We start from the raw sequence: 18,142 nt of genomic DNA, 5'->3' as shown, positions 1-18,142 counted from the left end.
GTGAGAGAGGGGAAGGAAGGAAGGGGAGGGGAGGGGAGGGGACAAAGATAACCATGGCTAGAAAAATTGTAGGCATGAAACTCACTTTTAGTGTTACTCAGTACAATGATAGTCTAAGGTTTTATAAAAATTTTTAAATATTTCTATACAAGAAGATAAATAATCCTATCATTTCTATATTTTAAAAGTTACATAGAGTAAAAATACTAAAACCTAGAGGACAATGCCAAATATCTCATCTTTAAAAATAGATACATTGGAGATGCTATCAACAGTTTCCTTCTTTATTTAGCTAAAAATAAATAAATATATAAGTGAGAAGTTATTCTACTTGTACTTCTAAACACGGTAGGGGGAAAAACTCTGTTCATAGATTTTAGATAAATATGCCTGGCACATAGCTCTCTCATTCAAATTGGGTCAAAGATTACTTGCAGTTGATCAATTAGGAATAGGTAGAAATGTAATGTAGTTTGATGGCCAGCTTGGAATGAACTAGACCAATTTAATATACGATGAAGAAGGAACACTTCAGGAGCAAGGAAAATAACCCAACCTACTATACACCGAACAGCACATGAAATTGTCTAAATTTTCTCTCCCCATTTGAGGGAAGTGTTATAAGCTAGGCATTATTTTCCATGTATTCCAAAAGAGTTCAGTAACTCAGAATTGGGATTTTTATCTCATTCAACAAGTATGTTTTAGGCACTGATATTGGGTGGAGGCCCTAATTCCAAGGTCAGTGGTCCATGTTTTTCCCACTGAACTTTAGAGATAGGTGAACAGAACACACTGCAGGTTAATAGATAAAGACTCTTAAGAGTTGAAAGAGCAAGCAGCCCAGCAGAGAGCACCAGCCCAGGAAGGAAATGTCATCACCAGATGACAAAGAAGTAGGCCAGACCCCCAGACAGGAGCCCCATGTAATTCATTGATTGGGTGGACATTAAAGAAATGTTGAAAAGTCAGATAGGAATATTCATCGATTCCATCAACTATAGGATGTATTATGCATTGAGCCCTGTGCTGGGGACTGGAAAAGGCAGAGGAAAATGCTAAACTCATTTGATGGAAGATTCAGAGAGAAGCAGCAGCAAAAATTATAAGGATGGTTAAAAATAGTGGGGGAGGGGAGGGTTGGCCAGATAAACACAAATACCTAGTATTATAAGGAAATTAAGTGTAGAACTTTAGAACCCAATACCCTAGTCTTCACCTACTTGACCTTCAGTATCATGTGGCCAGAGATCCAACAGTTAGAATTTCAGAACCCAAAGCCACAGGATTCTTGAATGACCTGCCCTGATGACTCTGGGCTCCAAACTGAACACATGCAGTGTCATCTCCCACATGAAACAGATGGTAGGAGTTTTAGAGAAGGAGAAAAGCATTTTGATTCATCAGGTGAACATGCAAGAGAAAGATCAACAGAGGAAGGAGAATGACAAATTACATTGCTAGAGGAAATCTTCAATAGAGAAAAGGATTTAGACATCCCTTGTTACAAGTCATTAGGGAAACCACCTGTTGAAATTTTATTCCTCCTTAAAATTCCAGCTCAAGTATCATGTCTTCTATGAAACCGTAATATCCACTCTAGGTATAAGTTATTATTACTCCTCAGTGACCTCAAGGTACATCTTTCATGCCAACAAGACTCATCCCTGACGATGCTGCTTTGTGGATGTGTTTTTCTCATTTCATTGTGATCTCTGTTGCAGCTGACATCACAAGACTCAGCTTTGTGTCTCTGATGTTTAGCCCAGTACAGAGCTTGGTACAAAGCAGGTGCCTCACTACATCTATGGGACAGAACTGAATTAAATAACATCTGTGATAGTGAAAATGCTTGTGCCCAAAAGGAGGAAAAGAAAATAAATGGTATCAGTAAGAGCTGCATTCTCCAAACCTTCTGAGAGAAGACTTACCTGGGGTTCCATGAGAGATGCACTTAGAGATCCACTCCTTTCTAACCTTTTAAAGCTTAACATTTTTTTAGAAACTCAGAATGATTTTTATTTCAAGGCAAAATGTTCCAACATTTCTACTTAAAGTCCTTCAATCCAAGGATTTTGGAATAACTCACAACTATTTCTGGCTGACAGCATTGCCGTGCATCCTTGGTTGAGAGCAATCAAAACTCATGGAGGATGCTGCAGGAAGTCAATGATGAATGGCTGGTTGGAGCATGCACACTGAAATGCCACCATGTGTTTTTGAGCATAACATTTCAGAGGGTGAACACATAAGATGAAGAGAAAGAAACAGAGAGAGATGATTCCTTTCATACAATAAACACTGCTTGTAGTTTATGTCATTTTTATAGAGATAAACTCAATCTTAGTTATTTATAAAGAAACATCATCTTACTTGGCCGGAATGAAATTCCAGCATTCTCCATGTACATATTTCTTTTTCAAATCTTAAGTAATTAAGCTCAAAATCAATGTAACAAATATTTACCAAGATTGGTAATTTAACTATTTTTATCAGGAAAAGTGTTAAATGTAATGTTTTTCTTTTTAATTACGAAATATTTCAAAACTATCAAATCTAACTTGTGCAAGCCACCACCTAATTTTAACAAATGCAAAAATTTAGCATGCTTGCTTTTGATCTTTTCTTATGAAATATAACATTACAAATAAAATTAAGGCAACCCACTGCTTTAATCATACTTCCCACATTGTCTTTCCAGGTTTAGGGAACAGCACCCCTCTAAACATTATAATTATATTTTTGTTTCTCAAGTAATGAAATTTATGATCCCTTGTTATATATTTCAAATATTATTTTAAGGAAAAATTAAATTGACCCTAAAATCAGTAAGGGAAAGGTAAAGCAGGATATAATCACAAAAGGAAATCATTTGATATAAGTACTAATTATGAATGGAGTTAGTTAGTGCTAACATAATTTAATCAATGCTTCATTTTTCATGCTCAATTATAAAAAGCATAAACTTTTGCAACTACAAGCTATGAAATAACATGTTACAAAAACACCAAATATTAATTCCATGAGGATCTATTTTAAATGTACACAGGCAACCTTATTTTTCCTAACTTTATATTGTAAGAACAATAGGATCTATTTAAATTTTCTGGACAGATATTTTTTGTTCCCATAAACTACCCATATATACACACATGTGCACATATGTACACTCACACATACTTATTCACTGCTTATCTCTGAATTTCCTGAGAGTTAAGGAATAAAGAAAAACTAAATAGGCCTGGTAGCTCACATTTTCTAATAAAAAAGAGACATGCCATATCATCAGGTAAGATTAGCTTTTTTCTTCTGAAGAGAATTATCATGACTTCTTTATGAATGAGTAAATAAATATTAACTGAACAAATGAAAACCAACTTAACAATGTAATGAACAGTACTTATGAACTAGAAATTTTACCAAAATACAGAGCTACAATTTATCCATTATTTCTTATCTCTCCTAAATGAAATCCCAGGGCATAATGTGAAACTGCAGTTTTGTGGGAAATCTAGACTGTAATGATGTTCGTACACATTTACTCCTGAGACCTTTTGTCAAATGAGAGCATGCCAGAGGGTCAGTTTATAAATAGAAATCTGAAACCATCCCACTAGCTATGGTGGATGCAGGAATCCCAGAGTTCTGCATGGAGAAAGGTACTAAACATTCAACAAAATCATGACAGAAAGGACCAAGGGGGAATTTAGTGCATCTTGTTGTTGAAATGTGATTTTTCTTTCAGTAATTTTATTGCATGCATTATTTTTCCTTCCAACTTTATATTCTGAGGTTTTCATGCATTCTGACTGTGGTATGTATCAAGACACATCCAGTCAGACCAACCACACTTTTTGGTAATCATAAAGTCACCCTTGGTTATTGAATGTATTTCCCATTATAATGAACAAGAGCATACATGATGCTAATGAGGAATTTTGCTTCAAGAAACTTTTAAAAATGTTCATGAATAAAAGGAATCGTTTACTTTGATTATTTTAAAATGTAAATGTAGTTGCTTCAAAAAGAAAAAAAAAAAAAGGTAGTAACCCTGAGAACAAGGCAACTGTTCGAAACAACAAATCAAGATTGAAATCCTGTTTTAATTCCATCATATACAAGAGCATGTGAGCACTTGGAGCTTTGGAAGGAGCCTCGGTTGCTCACTGAAACTGTGGAATTCATCAAACTGTCACTAGAGTTTTGTTTGGGTCTTTTTAAGTCACTCCTGGAATCAGTCAGGCATACATTAACACAAGGAATAATCTCCTTAAACTGTAGTGAAGGGTTGCTTGCCTGGCACCACTATCATGACAGAGCCCTGTCTGACCTTGACCCAAAGCAAAGAAAACTCTCCCCATAAGGAAAGGAAGCCTTCCCGGGTCACGCACAGCTGCTGCTTCTCTAAGTTTCCCATTTGGAACACAACAGCAGGGCAGGAAAGAAAGCAGGAAAGGGAAGATCAGGAGGGGCCTTGTGCTAACATCTCTGCCTTAGTATTTCACTGTGCTGTGCCTTAAGTAGCAAGCTGCTGAGCCCTATGGATTGATTCTTCCTTTTCTTCCCTTATCCTGGACTTTCTGCACATGTCCCTCTTACCATACAAACAGTAGCCTGGTAAATCCTCCACCCACTCTCCACTGCTTTAAAGCACCTCTTTTATCATGTTGACCTTCTGGTCACCCTGTGTGCAAAAAGCTTTCAGGACTCCCCATTGCCTAGACAATAACGGCTCCTCCCAGGATTGGAACCGAGGCCCTATGCAATCTGTCTGGAGTGTGGTGTGGCCTCTGCTGATGGGAAGCATTCATTCCAATCAGACAGGTCCCTTCGTGTCCTCACAGCACTGTCTGCCCGCACACACTTCCCCGTGTCCTTCACTCCACCACTTTTCATCTAAATTCTACCCATTTTTCCAGACTCTCCACCTTCCACCTCTTCTGTCCTATCTTGTGACTATTAAACCAGAGAGTCCTGAGGATGTAGGAGCAAGGTGCCAGGCACAGGGAAATCTGCTCCATTCCATAGTTTCATCTCCTTTTTCACCAATTGGTTGGAAGAAGGTTTTATTTGGTGAACCGAATCTGCTGAATGCTCCACCACTGATTTTTTTTTTTTTTTTTTTTGTACCAGGGATTGAACTCTGGGGTGCTTAACCATTAAGCCTTATCCTCAGCCCTTCTGTGTGAGTGTGTTTTGTGTATACACACACACACACACACACACACACACACACACACACATACACACACATACATATTATGTATTTTTTTTTCAAGAGACTGGGCCTCACTAAGTTGCTGAGGTTGGCTTTGAACTCATGATCCTCCTGCCTCGGCCTCCTGAGCTACTAGGATTAAAGGTATGGTGGCAATATTTTTTTTTAATCAATGCATTTTGTCACCTGCCTGTGTCACCTGACACCATATGCATACTATCTGAAGTATGTGCTGTATTAAAAAAATATAATAATAACCTTCTAACCGATATTACTAAACCATGAGCTTACAAAAGAATATTGAATTCCTTCTAATGGAATGAACAGAAGAGAAGTGGCTAGAACCAGAGTAGATTTCTCTATAGCTGACAAGAGCCATATGGGGTAGAAAGGGCTTAAGATCTTGCTTCAAATGCTGACTTCTGAGTCTTACTCCAGACCTATAACATCAGAATTTCTCATGGTGAATTTTATTTACACAAGCTAAATTTGGAAAAAAATTTAGGTTGTCCTAGAAGGTGGAAAGGGGTAATTAATATCATTCAGCTCTCCATGGCACTCATTAGAATCACCTGTAGCAATTTTAGCAACTTGGGTTCCTTGGACCTCATACAAGACCTTTGAAATCTCTGAGTTGGGCCCAAGTAGGTGGGCTTTTGAAGTATTTCATAAAAGGTTTAGATCTGCACCAGGATTAGAAATTCAGATTAGAAAGTCAAAAGGTAATGAGGACCAGTATTTTTTTGTGTGTAATATTAACTTCTCAGAAGGTTTGGTAGGCAGTTTGGGTGCATTGGTCCATTTAGTTCCTACAATCCTGGGCTATCTGCACTTTCATAGGTGCAGACTCTAAGGCTTGAGGAAGATCAGAAACAAGTCAGGAGCCACCCAGCTAATAAATAAACAAGCCTAGATTAAACACAGGTCTATCTGATACCAAATTCCAAGCTCTAGTCACATTCCCCATCTACCTTTACTGACTTAGACATTATTTAAATGTGTGGCCATCAGTTGCTCTCTCAGCAATGACTCTCTGTTAAACATTTTATTGTTTTTGGAAGTCCTGGCACCACTCAGAGAAACGTTTCTTTTGCTCGGATTTCCTTTGACTAGCTATTTATTATTCTAGGCTTTTTCAGCCAATGAGCTTTAGTATTACCAAGATCTTCCTTATAATAAGCCAACATTTTTGGTTCCTCTGCTCTCTGAGAGGACGCACTCTGTCCCTTGAGGATGTCCCCCTTTTTTTCTTTTCCCATCCCTTCTAATAAACTCATGCCGGTTACTTTGAAAAAAAAAATAATAAGACAACATTTATACTATATCTCCTTATGAAAGATCAGTATTAGTGACAGCTAAGCTTTCTCTGCGTATGAGATAAGCCTGACCACCCTTGGAAAAACTCAATGCAGCCCTGATAATGCTTCTAGAGAAAGGCATTGTCCCTTTCCTGCTAGGTTTCAAAACTAAAAGGATTGCCCCCTACAATTTTTTTTAAATGTCACTTGAGTAACATTAGGAGAGACTTACTAGCTTAGCACTCAGTGTGTTTTTCTACCCTTTGTATAGAGGGTTTAATTTTCCAGTGCATTTTCACATTTCTGGCTGTATTTTTTTCCCCTCGTAACTCAGAGTCGTTCCTGCACTGTAGTTTCTTCTCAGATAAAATACTTATAATCAAGTTCCATCAAAAGGAGTGACATGAAAGTTAATGAGTAAATGGGCTTAAAGTATCACAGGGTCTTGAATGAAAGGTACACGCTGTTTTTTACTGTTATTAATATAATGCAGCTCATCCACTACGGATCTGATGATGAGCACAGACAGTGGCTCTGACCTCATTTACTGGCCAGGCCAGAGAGGGTCTGTTTAATTCCCCCAGAGACAGACAGCTCAAAGGAAATAAACCACCTTCAGAGTCCAAAAACAACCCAGATATCCAACCTCACTGCAGTGTAACTGGGTGCTTTAAAAGTGGCCAGGAATGTTATCTAGTCAAAATACGACATGGACACCAAGTCAAAGACCTTGAGAGAGGAATAAGTGACAGCCAGGTTTAATAGATGAAACAAAATCTAGTGAAATTAGAGGGCGGCCACAAACCAGACACATGAATAAGTAATTTGCTAGCTGGCAGGGTTTGCATCCTCACACTCTGGCGGATGACAAGGCATTCCTGAACACATGGGCAAGACTCCTTTAACTCCTTGTAGATCATCCTTGGAAGAGTCATTTCAAGTGAGACAGGGAGCTAAATTAATGTCAAACCACCCAAAATATTCATGAGACAATTATAAATGTGTGTGACTTGTTTTAGGGGCTGCCTTTGCTTTCCTATAATTTAGTTTCTTTATTCCATCAAGTGATCTTTTCAAATCATTTCATATTTCTCTTTCTTATAATTCAGAGAACTAAGGTTTTTGGTCAATATTAATTGTCTCTAAAAGATTTTCACAGGATAGTACTTCCACATAGAGGCCCCCAAAATTATTATTTTCAAGTACAGCTGATTCTTTTTTCTTTGTAGACGAAAAGAAAAAGAGATCTATGTAATCGCAGTGTCAAAATGTCAAAAGACTGAGAGAGGTTGAAAAAAAGAAGAAAAGAAAACACACACACACACACACACACACACACACACAAACCTTAAAGGCATCCATACAGTCCTCAGCTTTACAAATTCTTGGCTCACATAAAATACTTGTGACATGCTGTAATTAACTAGTTACTCCTCTCAGAATGAATAATAATGCAATTATTCACCAAAAGCAGTGAAGAAGGGTTAGTTTCTGCTTTTAAAAATGTGTTCTTTTCATTTTTGTATAAAGAAAAACCCTGGATTAATTTACATAAACTGCTAAAGCAAAATGATTTGCAATTTCATTATTACACTTATATGATAATTCTGTCACCGTTTTATCAAAGACTTATATTTCTCATTGGATGAAAGTATCAATAAACTGACAAGTTGCTATCATAGTTAAATTATAGTGGTGCCAAAATTTGTATCTAAAGATCACAAAATGTAAGTAGTGGCCTGGCCAGTGGAAGCATCTCCTTGTCACAAAGAGAGACCAAAGTGTTTGAGGTCCTAAAGAACCAGTAGCCTTGCTGTGGAAAGACAAAGAAAGAAAGATGTGAGCCTTAGTTGTTTAGGAGCTGCAATCTCCTTGGTGGCCTCACATGTGCCAAGTAGCACAAAAATAGATGAGAATTTTCATGACTATATCACCAGTTATCTCTCTTAGTTGTTGTTAAACCAAAACTTGTGAGGCAGAGAGTTCTCTAAAATCAGAGGAATTATTGAGCAATTATGTACATTTGAGAGAAAAAAAAGAAAAAAAGGAAGGTCTAGGTCCTAGGATAGCTTATCTAGTAACAGCAACAAGGTTAGAGAGCAATTAGGGCTGTCTTCTAACTATAAAGTGAAGAGTGTTTTTAAAATGAAATCTGAGGAAATAGGTTTAAGTTGTTTGCACAGTATTTACATTAATTATTGATGAAAGGGGTAGGATAACCTGAAGCAGGAAAAATCTTGGGATAGATGGAAAGTCCATTCATTCATCAAAAGTACTTGGTGTTTTATGATTAGTCAAGGTTAAAGTTGAGAAAGTTCAAAAGTGGGGTGCAGTGGCACCTGAAATTCAGTAAATGGTGGTCTGAATCAAGCTTTCAAGTTTATATTTCCACACTCCTTTACTGACTACCATCCTCTAGTTCCCCCACCCTACCCCTTCCAGTCCCTTTAAATTTAATTTAGGATATCCCAAAATGTTCCTCGGCAGTGCTGATGTCTAGCACAGGGACTGTTTTCTTGTACTCCTTCCAACTCCATCTGGCCATTCTCTCAGCAATTCATTCAACAAGCACTCTCAAAGACCATACAATACAAAGTGCTGGATACCAGGAATTCAAAGATAAGTAATATGCCTTTCCCTTGAAAAGGTTATGGAAAAGTAAAGATATAAATTGTTAAATAGGCACATTAACAATGTAGTAAATGCCACCATGGAGGTAGATGTGGGCCCACCCCACGCAACATACACAAATCCATTCACTAATAGAAACAAGCAAAGCCTCTTTGTACATAAACTTTCAGAAAGTTTCTGCTTCAAAGAATGCTGAGACTTGAAAAAGATTTACTGCTAAAACTCTCAAATTGTGTAATTTCGATAAAGTCTATTGGGGTGTATTTTTTGTATGTGTACTTAAATGTCTGTTTTTACATGGAGCCAACATTATATAGCAGTTTATTTAAGGATACAATTTCTGGTTAACTGATGCTTTAAGTAGTGATGTTAATGCCAATGAGATTGGTTATTCATGCTAAGAATAGTTATTCATTTATACAATCTTAAAACTAACATTCACCAATATAAAAAAGTGATATAAAAAAGGTTGATATAAAAAAGGTTGGATCACTTGTTTGGGATGATGGAGACTAAGAGTCAATGTAAATTCATAAGATTACAATAAATATTCCAAAAAATAAATATAGTGTGTTTCAAATTTTGTTTATGCACAAAGTATCCCTTTAATCTATTAATGATAGGAATCTATAACTGTTCTATTTTTTTCTTCAACTTTCAGTATGTAGAATAGTGCTGGCTCTGTTGTCAAACTGCCTAGATTTGAAACTAGGCTCTTCCCCTTACAAACCTGTGTGACTTCTTCAAGAATCAATTTTCTTATCCTATGAGATGGAGACAGTAATAGTGGCTACTCTTTTTTGAGAACACAAAATTGTTACTCATTTGATTTAGTTATTTGTACAACATGTACTCATGGAAAGTTTAGTGTGTCCAAAGTATTAGAAAGAAGAGGCAAAGATAATTTAGTCTGTGTCAATAGAGGTCAAGGTGGACTTAAAATTTTAGACTATGATCTTGGAACCCTGATTGTGTTTCCAATTAATAAAGCTTCTAACAGACTTAGATGCAGAAAATACAGTAAGTGATTATATAATCAGAGCTAATTGGTATAATGGAAACAAATGATGGGTTCTTGGTAATACAGTCACAACATTTTTCTTTCCCAAACTGAAGTTTTCTAGCTATTTTAGCAAATCCTTGAAGCTATTTCCACATATTAAAAATAATAATAATAATAATAATCTTCATAGACTTCCTTTTTCCGGTGATTGCTGACATTCTCAAGAAAGCTTTTTTGTTGTTGTTGTTTACTTTTATACTGATTTATTTATTATATTGGAAGTCCAGCAAGTAGGAAAGAAAGAGGGAGGTAAAATGAAGGTATGCAATATAGAAAAAGACCAAAATGGCCCACGTGTACATGAAGCTTATATCCCAGGAAAACTACATCTTAACTTCACCTCAAGGAATCTCTGTCCTCCATTTGAGATGAGACTAAAAGTCCCAGACATCTCTATCTTTTTCTTATCCATTTCCTGAAAGGCTTTATTTGAAGCAGCAAGAGCCAGAAATTTCCAAAGGGAAAACAAATCTTGAAAGGAGGCCCTGAGCAAGCAATGCTGGGAAAGGAGAGGGAGGACAGTGTGGGTGGTGGGAATTCTGTGGCACTAACACCAAATCAGTCAAACTAGAAGAAGAATAAATAAAGGGAAAATAAAAGGAGTTAGCCAATTGGAAAGAGGATTTATTAAAATATACTGAATAATTGTTCAATTTAGGATTATGGCTTAATTAAGTGATTTTTTCTCACTGAAAGATCGATTCTGGTCAAATCAACCACACTTTCTCTTTCTCGTCTTATTTCATCATTTTGTTGTATCAAATATATTTCAGAACTGTTAGTTATTTTGAGTCCAGATATATTTGATATGCATTCCAGCATTTCTTTGGGCTTAATTGAGAGATATTCATAAAGCCCTTGATATTTTACTTTACTATTTAGATAGACAGATGAAACAACATACTTTTCTTTTCTGCTAAACATTTATCTCCTTAAAAAGACTCTTGAAAATTAGAAACATAATCAAACCTAAACTGGCTTAAAGGCAAAATGAACCACATTTTTTGTTTTTAGTTGTAAATGGACACAATACCTTTATTTTATTTATTTATCTTTCTGTGGTGCTGAGGATCGAACTTAGGGCCTCACACATGCTAGGCAAGACTCTACCACTGAGGTACAGCCCCAGCCCCAAGTCACCTTTTTTTTAAAATGCAAAAAGTCAAGTCTCCCCACTCCTTCTTTATTGAATACATATGGTAAAGACACTCTGACATACTGTCTTTTCTCTGGATTCTCTCTGGGAGAAGCAAAAGCTCTTTAAATACATAGGCAGCTCCCAAGCTCCAGTTTTCAGATGCCAAGTCTCAAACTAAGGTAGCAATATTCCTTGACATGATAGCGGAGGTAGGAACACTGCTCCTCAACGAGTTAAGCATTTAGAGTTGTTACCATCTGACCTATCTATGTGTTGCTAAATAGGTAAATATAAAAATAATCAAGTGCTCCTACAGCAATTCTTTTGCAAAAAGAAGAAGAAGAAAGAAAATAGAGAGTACTATGTCACTGCATGATCACATTTTCTGCAAGCACTATTAATAACAGTCTAGGTAATTCTAACATGTATGATCTATGAAATACTCCCTGGTTCAGTAAACACACCAATCAAGCAGTGATTTCCCAGGTACTTAAAAAATACAAAATCCCAGACTCTACCCAGATTTACTGGAGCCCAGCACTCTACTTATGAATCTGTGTATTTATCTGGGAAATTCTAAATTTACAACATGTGGCATTAGGGGGAAAGGGTTGGGTTTTAGCTTAATATATCTGTAAATGGATCCTTGTTCTACAATCAACTAGCTCTGATGTTTTGTAATATCTGGGTCTATAAAGCGAATGTTGTGAGGATAAAATAAAACAATGTGTGTTAAGAGGCCAACATGTCGAAAGCTGGTTATTACTATTATCATTATATTCCCAGCTCAAGTAAGATGTGCAGAGCAAACTGTGTGATTCACATCTTCAAATAGCATATAATCTCTTTAGGAAAATAATGTAAACATTAATAATAATTTTAAATATGAATTTATATTCTAAATCAGTAACTGATTTGCACACATACACAACCAAAATCACAATATTCTGAATAACAAAATAAATTACAATATTAACTAGAAGAACATTGAAAAATCATATACAGTATACTTCAAAATGTTTGATTCTTATAGTTTAGATGACCTAATTCTTATTAGTTCACCAAATATTGTTTAGATGCTGAAAAAATGTTAACATTATGAATGACTATCTACTCATTTATTATTTCATTATTTAAGTTGAGAGGTAGAAAAAAGGCAATGTATATCTTGGGAAAAAAATCCATAGGTATGGATCAAAGGACCTAAGAGATCCCAGAAATTTTATACAAATGCTTGTTTATATGAGTATTGCCAATTTCTAGGAAGCAATTTATAGATTTTATTTCACTCCCAAAAGGTTTTGTGACACCCAAAAATGTTAAGGACCATTGAAGATTCCCATTTAGCACAATTTATGCACGTTCTTCTTTTGAAGAAATTTCACTCGTTCTTATATTCCAAATAATTTCCTTGTTTTCTCTTAACTGCCAACTGAGTCATTTCCTTAAGCTTTGAACATTGAGATACCCTGAGAAAGGAAGGAACAGTAAGGTTACGGTTTAGAGACTCTAGAGAAGTTTCATGATTTTCTTGGCCTATTCAAATTCTGCACACATCAGCTTGGAAGTTTATGTGCACAATTTAAAAGTTCCAGAGGCAGAGATTAACTGATGATCACTTTCTGACGTTTTCTCTATTCTTTTTTATCCTTTCTTCAATCTTTTGAATTATTTTCTGTTAGTTCTATTTCTTTTCATCTCAGATAGAAAAGTGCAAGGAGCTTCCCTGGAAGAATGCAATTAAATTTTACCAACCTGTATTCTGCCAAACTAGCAATTCTTCCATTTGTGTTTTATTTATAGTGTGGTAACAATACTATTGATGTTACATATTTTTACTTCTCTCTTCTTCCTTTAGGTGTGTGTGCAACATTGACTGCTCTCAAACCAACTTCAATCCCCTCTGTGCTTCTGATGGGAAATCTTATGATAATGCATGTCAAATCAAAGAAGCATCATGTCAGAAACAGGAGAAAATTGAAGTCATGTCTTTGGGTCGATGTCAAGGTAATGTTCATACCAAAATTCATTTCAAAGAATGTTTTTAGTCTTTGTGCAGAAATGAAAAGTGAAGATAACTCCTTATTAGGCAGCTATTTCATTTCCAAAAGACAGTTCTGATTTACAATGGATGGTGTAGTCTACTACAGTGTTTGTGTTGATTATAGGTGTTTGAGGGTCTATCAGCAACAGTCTGCAGCTTTTTCTATATAATGGGACTGTATTGTCACAGTATCATGGACACAGAAGATAATGTTCAGAAGATAGCAGGCATTCTTGTTGCAAAGAGTAAAAAGAAAGTCAAAATGATTTTTGACAAATAATCTATAAATTTATTAGGAATCTTGAGATTAAAAGCAAATCACACCATTTTTATGTTGATTCAGTAGAAATATTCAAGTATATTTTGAAAAGCAGATATAAGGAATGTTCTATTTCATTTTTTTTGTTCAGATACAAACATTTGAGGGGTGGTTGATTTGTTATTCCTTTATTCAACTTATATCAGTTATAATTATGAATTATCTCCTTGTCTCAAAGTTTAGAAAACTGGCATTATTTTCTTAATTTTTCCCAAGCAGAAATATGCATTGGAAATCTGTCTTTGTACACAGGTTGCTTAGAACTATAGTAGAAAAAAAAAACTTTAACTGCAGTGAAGATACTGCTGGGTATGTTTGATATTAAATATTTAGGAGACAGTTAATCAATCTTTATTATTAATTTTTTAACACAGATAACACAACTACAACTACTAAATCTGAAGATGGGCATTATGCAAGAACAGATTATGCAGGTACATAAAATTTTTTACTACAAAACATGAGCACTTCTGTAAGAATTCTAAGAAATCATTGTTTCTTATTTATCCTAGATTGAACCTTGCAAGACTTATGATATGAGCTGGTCTTCTCTTGTTTAATTCAAGCTTTCAATACACAAGAATAAATTTTTCTTGAAACAAATAACACATCCTTTTTTTTTTGTCAGAGTTAGAGCAATTGTCAAAAATGTCAGTAAGATATAATTAAATTGTTTTGACAGTGAAAATGGTACAAATGACAAAACATTTATCAAATTAATGGGCATCGATGGAAATTAATGCAATTTTTGGCAGTATATTATAATAAATGCAAATGTTCTTATTTCAATTTTTACAAAAAGTCAACAAAGAAAAAGTTTGCTAGTCTGAAAAGCTAAAAGGATAACTACAAATAGTAATGTAGGCTGTCTCTTTAGATGCTAAATTAAAACAGTATGTATAATTTATTTTAAAAAATAAAATCCTTTAATTTATTTAGAAACTAGACTATAGCTACTCAGACATGCAAAATCATAAAAAATTCTATGCAAAAAATATAAATCTTTTGCAACTATAGAATTTTATATTCAGGAATAGCTCTACCTAGTATAATTTTCTTAGATTTAGAAATAATGTATGGTATATAATTGGAATGTTATCAGATTCTTAAACTCTATATAAATTTTTTGCTTAAAAACATGAAAATGAAAGTATCAAGGTTGATAATGACATGTAAAATATTTTTAAATAGAATTTTCCATATAGCTATTAAGAAGCAATTGTAATTATTATGGCTAAAAATTAATCAAAAGGCATCGCTTGTTATCTTTCAAATATATACTACCATTTGAAATTTTATTTCCTTCAATAATATTTCTGACACTATATATATATATATATATATATATATATAATTCTTATGAAATTGGAAAAATAGTTCATCAGATGTTTTATTTGTAGATCTCCCAAATATCTCAGAATTTGGAAAGAACAAAAGGATTCTTTTTAAAAACTTTTTCACATTTTATCTTAATATTTTCTAACATGTGAATAAAACTTCTCATATGCCAAAAGCCTGGAGTTATCATGAACAATGATACATGGAAAAACTTCAGTTTTGCCATTATATACCCCTTCCCAAAGCATCCAAAAGATATGTCAATAGATGTTCCTTGGAAAGAATAGTCTAATGGTCAATAAGTTTAGGGAGAGCTGAGATAAACAAATGGATCTTCTACCCAATACTCCTCATAGATCTTACATTAATTATAAAATCTTTAAGAGATATGCATGTTTTATTTATATCCATAAGCAATTGGTTTCAAGATCACTTCACAGATACCAAAATCCAAGGATTCTCAAGTACCTTACATGATATGGGATAGTATTTGCAAATAACTTAAACACAGCTTCTTGATGATTTATACTACTCAATACAATGTAAAAGCTATGTAAATAGTTGTACTATATTGTTTAGGAAATAATGACAAGAAAATAACCCTGTACATGTTCAGTAAAACACAGTTGTTGTTTTTTCAAATATTTTTGATCAATGATTGGTTGAGTCCTAGAATGTGGAACCCATGAATACAGAGTGCTGAGGGCCATTGCCAAGTAGAAATACGCATCGAAATTTCCTTGCCAGCGTACCCCATGTTAAATGGACTTGCCTTGGAATTTCGCTGTTGACATTGCATGTAAGGTGACCTTGCTCAAGTACAGGATCCTGAGACAGGACCTCAAAGATTAGCATGCCCCGTACTTGAGCAAGGTCACCTTACATGCAATGTCAACAGCGAAATTCCAAGGCAAGTCCATTTAACATGGGGTACGCTGGCAAGGAAATTTCGATGCGTATTTCTACTTGGAAATGGCCCTCAGCAACAGAGGACCATTTTTTTTTTTATTTTACTGCTTTTTGTCAATCGTTTCTAATATATGTGAAGTACACTCAAACATAGACTGTCTTCTTTAAGGAACCCACATGTATTCATCATTCAAACCTAGTAACATCAATTCATAACTAACCCATTCCCATGCCTACCCTATTCTCTCTCTCCACCTGCATAGTATGTGAAATTAAACCCAAACATTGTATGATTTCATTCATGGTTAAACATGCATCTCAGAAAGATCAACCATTATTTTAAAAATTATAATACCATAATTATGCCTAAAATAGTTAAAAATAATATCTCATAATACACACCTTTTATCTAAATTATCTGATAAATAACACATTTTGTGTCACATTATACAGTACTCAAGTTTTCAGAAATGTACCTGAGGTATGTTGTTCCACAGAAAATAATTATTAAAAATAATAAAACACAGTAATAAAAAATTAAGTCTAATAATACATGTTTAAAATTGTGGATAAGTCAAGTATAAATTTTATACTTTTTTATAATAATAACTATATCTTGACAGTGACCAAGCCACTACTAATAACTACACTGAAAATAATTTTATATCTGTTATTCAAATCAATTCACTTGGAAAAAAATTTTAGGAACTATAACATTCAATGAAAACCTTCTCCATTAAACCATCCAACAATGGACTAATAAAACATAAAATTTTCTCCCTGAAACAAAGAACTCTTCAAGTTGATTAGCATCATGTGCAAATATACGAACATTTATGAATTGTACCAATAAATACCATGATAGAGTTAACCATTCTCTCAATGTTATTCAGGTTTTATATATCCAATTGTTCATTTTCAAAAAGAAATTCTTACTTCAAAAAAGTTTATACATTGTGTTGGTTTCAAACAGGTTATCTCTGATGTTCAGTGTCACTGTTTTTAATTGACATGGTTTCCTACCTTATCCTCTATTGGACACAGAAATAAAAGATAATTTTTTTCAGTACATGCAAGTGAAAACTATTTACTCACTCAGCGTGGTCCAGAATTTTCTAGTTTACCACCAAATTTATCTACTAAATCTCAAAGAAAACTTAAAAGTTTAAAAATGCATGCTTGTTCCAATACAAATTTACAACAGAAATACTAATGTCAACTGAAGCTTACAATTCCTAATTAAACATTGATTGCATACTTAAAATTCTCCTGGAATTTACTTTAGATAGCTTTATTTTCATTAGTGGTTTTTATTGAAATACATTGTGTACACCTCTTCAGAAATTACTTATTTCCTCCCCATTTCTTAGCTTCCAGTGTATTTTCCTGAGTTTGGGGACATAGACACTTTGGGGGGGGGGGGGGTACGGGGGGGGGGGATGAAAGGAACAAAGTGGAGAGTCAATATGTCATTGTGCTCTTCATTTACATTTCACAGGCTAAAATCTTCCTAAGAAGGGAAAGCATAAATGGAATGATTCACATTCCTTGAAGTTTGCTATGTTCTCACAGCTAATTTAATACCACATACACTTTCCTCCTTAGTCACAGACTCTCCCACCAGAGGGAAGTAATGATCTTAACACACTCTCATTTCTCCATTATGTCATTGATACTGTAAATTTAAAACCCTTACCGACTCCCTTCTTTTGTTCTTCCAAGCCTACAAAGTTAGTAATGCAAGAGCACATCTTTCTCAATATAAAAATGGGTATCTTCTTGAAAGAAAGCCCAAATGTTAAAAAGAAACCAAAAATATTATACCTCTTTTTTTAAAAGAAAGAAAATTCAGCAAGATCTAGGAGGGTTTACAAAAGAAAGAAAGAGAGAGGAGGGGGATCAGGGAGGGAGGGAAGGAAGGAGGAAAAGGGAAAAGAAAGAGAAAAAGGGAAGAATAAAGTGAGGCAGCGAAAGAAAGATGCCAACTAAGAAAGCAATCCTAAAATAAAATTACCATGTAAAATAGGCTACAGTGTGTCTGACTTACATGAAGATGTGAATTCCATAATCTTCACAGGCACATAAATGTAGACAGCTCCAGGAAACCAAAGAATTTGCCACATTGCCCCCTGCCTGCATTTTTTTTTCTCTTTGCCCTGACTTGGGTTCTATTCTGTCCTCTCT

At 34.8% G+C, this 18,142-nt stretch overlaps 1 protein-coding gene across 1 annotated transcript in view; it reads left to right on the top strand.

Moving 5' to 3' along the window:
* The window catches only part of TMEFF2 (transmembrane protein with EGF like and two follistatin like domains 2), a 238,790-nt gene that overhangs the window by 181,173 nt on the left and 39,475 nt on the right, over positions 1-18,142 (top strand). The window contains exons 6-7 of the mRNA XM_081262368.1: positions 13,207-13,355; positions 14,086-14,145. Of these exons, the coding sequence (XP_081118494.1) occupies positions 13,207-13,355; positions 14,086-14,145 (209 nt within the window). The remainder of the gene's footprint in view (positions 1-13,206; positions 13,356-14,085; positions 14,146-18,142) is intronic.

Source organism: Spermophilus citellus, assembly GCF_964194105.1.
Source record: "Spermophilus citellus genome assembly, chromosome: 11".
In the NCBI taxonomy this organism is placed as follows: domain Eukaryota; kingdom Metazoa; phylum Chordata; class Mammalia; order Rodentia; family Sciuridae; genus Spermophilus; species Spermophilus citellus.
The sequence above is the reverse complement of the archived record's forward strand: the minus strand, read 5'-3'. Positions and strand labels throughout refer to the sequence as shown.